Raw genomic sequence first — 7,435 nt, 5'->3', positions numbered from 1 at the left:
TGAAAAGTAGCATCTAAATCTTATACTCATGAGATGATCCAAGGGAATCCTATTTCACATCATTATTTAATGTTTCCAAAAAAAAAAAAAAAAGCTTTTAAATTTTTATAAATTTTTGGATCACTTTCAAAAGTGCTTTTTTTTTCATGCATCTGCTGTTATCATGAACATGCAATTTATTGTTTTTATATGATTTTAATTTTATCCTAAACTCGTTGTCCATAAGATACTGACATATAAAATCACATGGCACTGTACTAAGGTACATGTAAAGTAAACGTTGTTGTAGAAATTTAGTTTAAATTTTAAACTAAACACAGGAACCACAAACAACATTGGGTGACTTAAATGGGTCTGGCTAAGGCAATCAATTCCTCAACTCACTTAAGTGATAATCAGGATATATTGTTGATCTCTTGTAATGTTTACATGCTTCCACTACCAGTAGGTCGCAGAGCTTATTTTATACGGTGTATTTATTCTGTATTCAAACTCTACTTTTATAATTGTTTTTTTAATAAAATTATGATTTATTTATTTTTATATTAAAAAAATCACATGGTATTATCTCAAAGGCAAATCTAGAATAGTAACCTTTAATTTCACTGGATGTTTACTATTATGGTCTACATCAACATTTTTATATAAAATAATGAAGTTCATAAATTTTTTAATAAATAATATTATAAAGAAAAAACCCAAATTGCATAGCTTTAGTTTGTAGAGTAACTTATTTATCAATCTTTTTTAATACTTCATCCTTTTCATATTAATCATTATATTTAAATTTGCTTATCACATTTCAAAATTCTATAAGTATCAATTATTTTTTTTAAAATTTTTTTTTTTAAAAACAGGTGTGTACATTAATAAAAGTAAATAACTAGTATCTATCTTATCATAATTTTTTTATTTTAGATTTTAAAAATTTTAATAATAATTTTAATATTTACGCAAAATTTAAATGTAACGATTAATACGAAAAAAAAAATAGAAAACATGCACTTTAATTATACTCACCTGTACTTCAATATACTTTTGTCCTCTTTTTTCATAGAATCCTCTAAATCAACACCCTGCTCAAAATATACAGTATCAATGGACCAAGATAAATGTGAGTTATCATTTTTCATTTATATATTATATATTTTACCATTGTTGACTACGTCCCAATGATTTTTTCTAAAATCATTTTAGTCAATATATATATATATATATATATAAATGTAAATGAAATATGCTTCCTATTCATGAAGTTCTACAGCACATACCTCCAACTGTCACTCTCTGAAGCTCCAACAATGGCGGCGAAGAAGAAGAAGAAGAAGAAGAAGAAGGAACAGAGGTCGATCTTTCTCCAATGCCTTCTCATTCTCCTCCTCCTCCTCCTACATTGCTCTCATTCCAATGGCGCTCCCTCCCTCTCCTCCGACCTCGCCGCCCTCCTCACCTTCAAATCCCTCTCCGATTCCTCAAACCACCTCCTCACCTGGAACTCCTCCTCCCCCTTCCCCTGCTCCTCCTGGATCGGCATCTCATGCTCCCAATCCCGCATCACTGGCCTCGTTCTCGAATCCCTCGCCCTCTCCGGCGCCGCCATTGCCCCTCTCTCCAACCTCACCGAGCTCCGCGTACTCAACCTCAAATCCAACCATCTCTCCGGCCCAATCCCCGATCTCTCCTCCCTCTCCGCCCTCAAACTCCTCTTCCTCTCCAACAACTCCCTCTCCGGCCTCATCCCCTCCTCCCTCTCCTCCCTCTCCCGTCTCTACCGCCTCGATCTCTCCTTCAACCTCCTCTCCGGCCAGATCCCTCTCTCCTTGAACCATTTACCCCATCTCCTCACCCTCCATCTCAACTCCAACAACCTCTCCGGCCCGATCCCCGTCCTCTCCCTCCCCAATCTACAAGACCTAAACCTCTCCTCAAATTCCCTCACCGGCCCCATCCCACCCTCACTCTCCTCCTTCCCACCGGCGTCATTCGCCGGAAATCCCACCGGATCCCCCACCACCACCACCACCACCGTCTCCTCATCCCCAGGATCTAAACCAGATCAGGGCATCCACCACTCTGGAATGAGCCACGCCGCCCTAATCGCTATCATCGCCGGCGACCTCGCAGCTCTCCTCATCGCCTTCACGATCCTCTTCCTCTACTTCTGGCGCAAGATCGGATCCAAACCTCCATCTCATCACCTCCACGAAGGCGAGAAGATCGTCTTCTCCTCCAGCCCTTACGCCGGCATCGAGAGAGGCCACATGGTGTTCTTCGATGAAACCCCGGCGCGCTTCGAGCTCGAAGACCTCCTCCGAGCTTCCGCCGAGATGCTCGGCAAGGGCGGTTACGGGACCGCTTATAAAGCCGTGCTCCAAGATAAGAACATCGTTGCTGTGAAACGTCTTCGGGAAACGGGCTCAGGCTTAGGGAAACGCGAATTCGAGCAACGAATGGAGATTCTCGGCCGGATCCAGCACCCGAATCTCGTTTCCCTCAAAGCTTATTACTATGCTCCTGATGAGAAGCTTCTCGTGTACGAGTTCATGCCTGGCGGTAGCGTTTTCGCTCTAATCCACGGTAACCTTACCGTCTTGTTCTTTTATTTTATTATTATTATTTATTTAATTGCCTTGTATAAAATAGAGAAAATTTCTGTTCAATTACACTCAAATTTATTTATTTTCATATTTTGGATATATAATTTTGGTTTCAGTTTTATTAAGAAATTTTATACAGTACATTATAATTTAATTACAAAAATATTATTAATTTTTTAAAATTTTAATTTATTTTGATAAAAATTAATAAAATATTAATAGAAAATTGTAACATTATAAATATATTAAAAAATTAATATGCATGATTTTTCCGAACATATTTGGAAATTTAATTATAAATATTATTTTATTCTATATTGATTTTATATTAAATTAATTAACTAAAATTCTAGGGAAGTTTTTTTGGTTGTTGGATATATATATATATTGACAAACTATCGTATTCAAAAAATAAATTGTAATTTTTTGAATTTAAAATCTTTAATTTTTTTTAAAAAATAAAATGAATGAACCACTTAGATTAAAAAAATCGAACCAGTATAAAAATTTCACCACACCGGTGAATAACAAAATATAGAGAAACAACAGCCACCAGAAGATATGCTAGCCCAACTAAAACATCACAAAAAGCGAAAAATGAGGCTTCCCTTACTATAATAAAATCTCTTAATCACATGTTTGAATAATTATATATATATATAAAGCTTAATGAAATAAACGTTTTTATTATAATTTTTATTAAAAAATAAAAATATAAAAATATAAAAAAGAAAAATAAATTGATAACATATATTATCCACAGGGAACAGGGGGCCGGGGAGGACACCGGTGGGGTGGGAGGTGAGGCTTCGGGTGGCGCTAGCGGCGGCGCGTGCGCTGGCGCACATCCACACAGCGAGCCGCTCGCCGAGGCTAGCTCACGGCAACGTCAAGACCACCAACATCCTCCTCGACAAGGCCGGCACGGCGCGCCTCTCCGACTTCGGTCTATCTACGCTCGGCCCATCGTCAACCGCGCGGTGCTGTGGCTACCGCGCGCCGGAGGCGCCATCCGCCGAGCGGCCGTGGGCGTCACAGCGCGCAGACGTGTACGCGTTCGGCGTCGTGTTGCTGGAGTTGCTGACGGGGCGCGCGGCGTCGGAGATGGTGGACTTGCCGCGGTGGGTTCAGTCGGTGGTGCGGGAGGAGTGGACGGCGGAGGTGTTTGATCTGGAGCTCTTGCGGTGCAAGGGAATAGAGGAGCAGATGGTGGCGATGCTCCAGCTGGCGCTTGGATGCACGGCCATTGTGCCAGATCAACGGCCTAAGATTAGACACGTAGTTAGAATGATTGAGGATATTAGTTCCGGCGGAATAGGGGATGCTTCTGTGTCGCCGTCTCTTGACTCGTTTGACTCGGTGTCTGACTCGCCGTCTGTTTCTGAAGAAAGTGGACGGGCTCGTGACGTAACTCTTTCTAGTTGTTGATAATTCCTTCTTTTAATAATTAGTTTTTTTTAATTTAAAGTCTTTTGTGTTTATTATTATTTTTTTAACTAATCTTTTTTTAACAAATGCTACACGCATATAGTCGACATAGACGTGTAGTTGAAAATTGATCATCTAACAATTAAAAATTGATCATCGAACCATATGTCCTAACATGATAGTACGGAGATTGGGCTGCAAACAAGCTTTCCCACTAAGATTTTTTTATGATATTTTGTGTGTGAGGATCTTCCTGCCTCCGCACAATGTAGTTATATCTACTATGCTTTGAAACACTCTATGTCACGCCCCATAAGGTCGAGACCCATAACTAGAAATACAAAATCAATATCTGTCTCACAAAATAAGATATAACAAGATTCTAACATCACAAAAACATAAGAATTTAAGGGATACAATAACTAGGAATACAACTATGATCCATGGAAACTAAAAGTGCAAGGTTCAAAGCTTAAACAAATAACTAGTTCCAAGTTCACAACAGAAGAACTATTTACATGATAATCAACTGGTGTTCGCTCAACGGTCCCCGCTAAGCTATTAACCACACACTTACTCCTAATCTGAAAAAGATAAAACTATTATTTATGAGCTTGGCAGCCCCATAAGTAACCACTAAAAACATCAAAAATATAGGAATCACAAAAACTCAATAGTTTCACAAAACATGCTTAAGTGTGATATTGTACAATAAATAATAGAAATAAAACTTAGATTTCAGAGTATTTCAAACAAACATAATTTTCCAAGTGAACGAGTATATATGTCCCCCAAATAACTAATGCCAAAAATAAAACCACAGAATTCATATATTTAAACTCGGTGACCCGAGTTAAATTGTCAGAGTTCATTTATTTACCCTTGGTAACCCAAGCCAGATTTTCAAAGGCTGTTATTCTCCACCGAAGGAATGATGCGAAACTAGTTTCTTACCAGAGTCAGAGTACGTGTCGACACAATCAGTGTTTAACCCCTAGTGACAGGGTTATTATAAAGTTAATTTGGGGACCACTGATTGTTATATTAAAATATGTCAAGTCCAAAATCATTGTCAATGCAAAAATAGTGCGATTCGGTGATCCTTTTTTTTTAAAAAAATAATTCAAATTATTACAAAATAATAATGACTTAACTTAATCAATAATTAAATCACAATATATTCATAATCTAATTCGTAAAAACAATTAATGAACACAATTTAAGTAAACATAGTTGGCAAATCAATAATTAATCCGGTAAATGAATAAGTATATAAGAAATCCATCACTGAGTTTCTGGTTAAGAATTTGAATAATGAATCTCAAACAATTCAGTAATTCATAAATAATAAAGATTAATACAGTTTAAGAATAAAAGCAAAATAAGTATATCATATAATAATTAACTGAACAGTTGCTGACAGAACATGTGATACATAATTAATTAAATTATTAGAGATTAATCAATTAAAATAAACGAATAAATACATGAAAAATTTGTAAATTCTGACATTGAAGATATGCACAGCAGTTAAAACCAAAGATTTTAAATTAACCTACCATTCTTTAACAGTAAAACTCAAAATAATTAAATAATTATATATATCGTTGTCGGTAATAAAAAAATTTAATATATACATATATGCATGTTTATACGTGGTTTACTTACATAAAATATCCCTAAGCTATAGAACCCACTTGGACATTAAAATCAAAATTTGAACAAAGGCCCTAAAACATGAACATTACACCTTGATTTAGAATTCCAAGCTTAAATAAAACAATAACTATTGGCTAGCAATCAACAGGGCTCTAAGATACTAAATAAGTAAGTTCATAGAAATAATCTATGACCAAAGTCAACCCTAAAAAAATAAAATTAACTAGTTACCAATAATTTAACTGCTATTCAAAATAGGGTTGTACCAGAAATTAATTCTTATAATGACAGAAAATTTTATAACCACCGATAATTACAGCATACATATATGTATATCTACACCCACAATGATAATTGGGCAGAGAACTGGAGAACCATTCCAACATCCATTTGAATATATATATATATATATATATATATATATATATATATATATATATATATATATATGCAATTGATAGAATTACTTTCCAGATAAATTTCCATTCTCCCATCAAATCATTAGTCCACAAATATAATTAAACAACCAGCATACTAACATCAATTTAAAATCCCTGGTAATTATGCATTTCGCCTAATTCCCATAATCCCACTTTTCAACTCTAGACACTGAAAATAGTTTAACCCTAAGAAAATATCAAAGCATACAAATTCCTATGCACATCCATCATAATCTATCGATTCAATGGATTCGAACGTCTTAACCACTTAAGAAAGAGAAAAATACCTGATGACTTTTTGAAGGATAAAACTAGGTACTCTTCTTACCACTCTTTAAACCCTGGAATAATTTAAAACAAGAAGGAAACCCTAAGCGTTAAGGAAGCAAAACAAGAACTAATAAAAGATAACCAATTGAAGAAGGGAAAAAGGAACCTACCACAAATACTCCTAGACGAACACTCGATGTCACACTCACCCCTTCTACCGAGGTAAATGTGGCACCCATCAGTTAAAAATCCATTTTAACTGCAAACCTGACACCCCTCAGAAACCAAATTAGACTTATAGATTACAATTTACAACTTTACACCAACTACAGGATTTAAATACATGAATACAACAAATATAATAACTCAAATTTGCAGGTACAACTACTACAACATCACAACAATAACAAATAGAAACAAAGGTATGTGAGCCACTGCAATCTTGGACTCGACCCTGACTAGCTCTATAGTCGAACAGTGATCTACTAGGGTCCTGCTTCTGCAACTACAACACGTTCAGTTAGTCGATAGTGGCTCAATAATTTTAAATAAGTAAATGTAGTGTACATAAAGCATATAAAGATCAATTTTAACAAATAATTTCAAAACTTTCACAAAGACCAAAATTTTGGTAAAATACAACTTTAAAAAGCTTTTGAAACTTAATTTCATCACAAATCAACATTAAATCAATTTTTCCAAAAAATCGAAATTATTGTGAGAGATTGCCCTCTTAAGAGCGACAGCTGGACTTCACCCCCTCATCACAATTCAAAATAACACGTAATATAAAAACCGTTCTCAAATCCACAACCCGAAAATTGTCCCCGACTTAGCCGTAGTCACGACTAGGTTGGGAGCCGCCAAGGTCTTCATAACCTTGGTGTTGGCCCACCGGTCCCGTGTGGTGATCTCGGGATCCCGATGTATCATCCAATCAAGGCTCTGCGCTACCACCTGATCTGGACAAATCAACACTCAGGTCCACCACGCCACCACTAAAGGTTGGCCCGTGGGAACCCACTACTGCAGTAGTCGGGC

General features: G+C 36.3%; 1 protein-coding gene across 1 annotated transcript; it reads left to right on the top strand.

Moving 5' to 3' along the window:
- Positions 1-1,273: 1,273 nt before the first annotated feature.
- Positions 1,274-4,026, top strand: LOC120280153 (probable leucine-rich repeat receptor-like protein kinase At1g68400). The gene is made up of 2 exons (XM_039286895.1): positions 1,274-2,577; positions 3,361-4,026. The coding sequence occupies exons 1-2, from the start codon at positions 1,302-1,304 to the stop codon at positions 4,023-4,025; spliced, it is 1,941 nt and encodes a 646-aa protein (XP_039142829.1). The 5' UTR covers positions 1,274-1,301; the 3' UTR covers position 4,026.
- The last annotated feature ends 3,409 nt before the right edge of the window (positions 4,027-7,435 follow it).

This window comes from Dioscorea cayenensis, chromosome 17 (assembly GCF_009730915.1).
Source record: "Dioscorea cayenensis subsp. rotundata cultivar TDr96_F1 chromosome 17, TDr96_F1_v2_PseudoChromosome.rev07_lg8_w22 25.fasta, whole genome shotgun sequence".
Lineage (NCBI taxonomy): Eukaryota > Viridiplantae > Streptophyta > Magnoliopsida > Dioscoreales > Dioscoreaceae > Dioscorea > Dioscorea cayenensis.
Note: the sequence above shows the minus strand (reverse complement) of the source record. Positions and strands in the feature narration are given on the sequence as shown.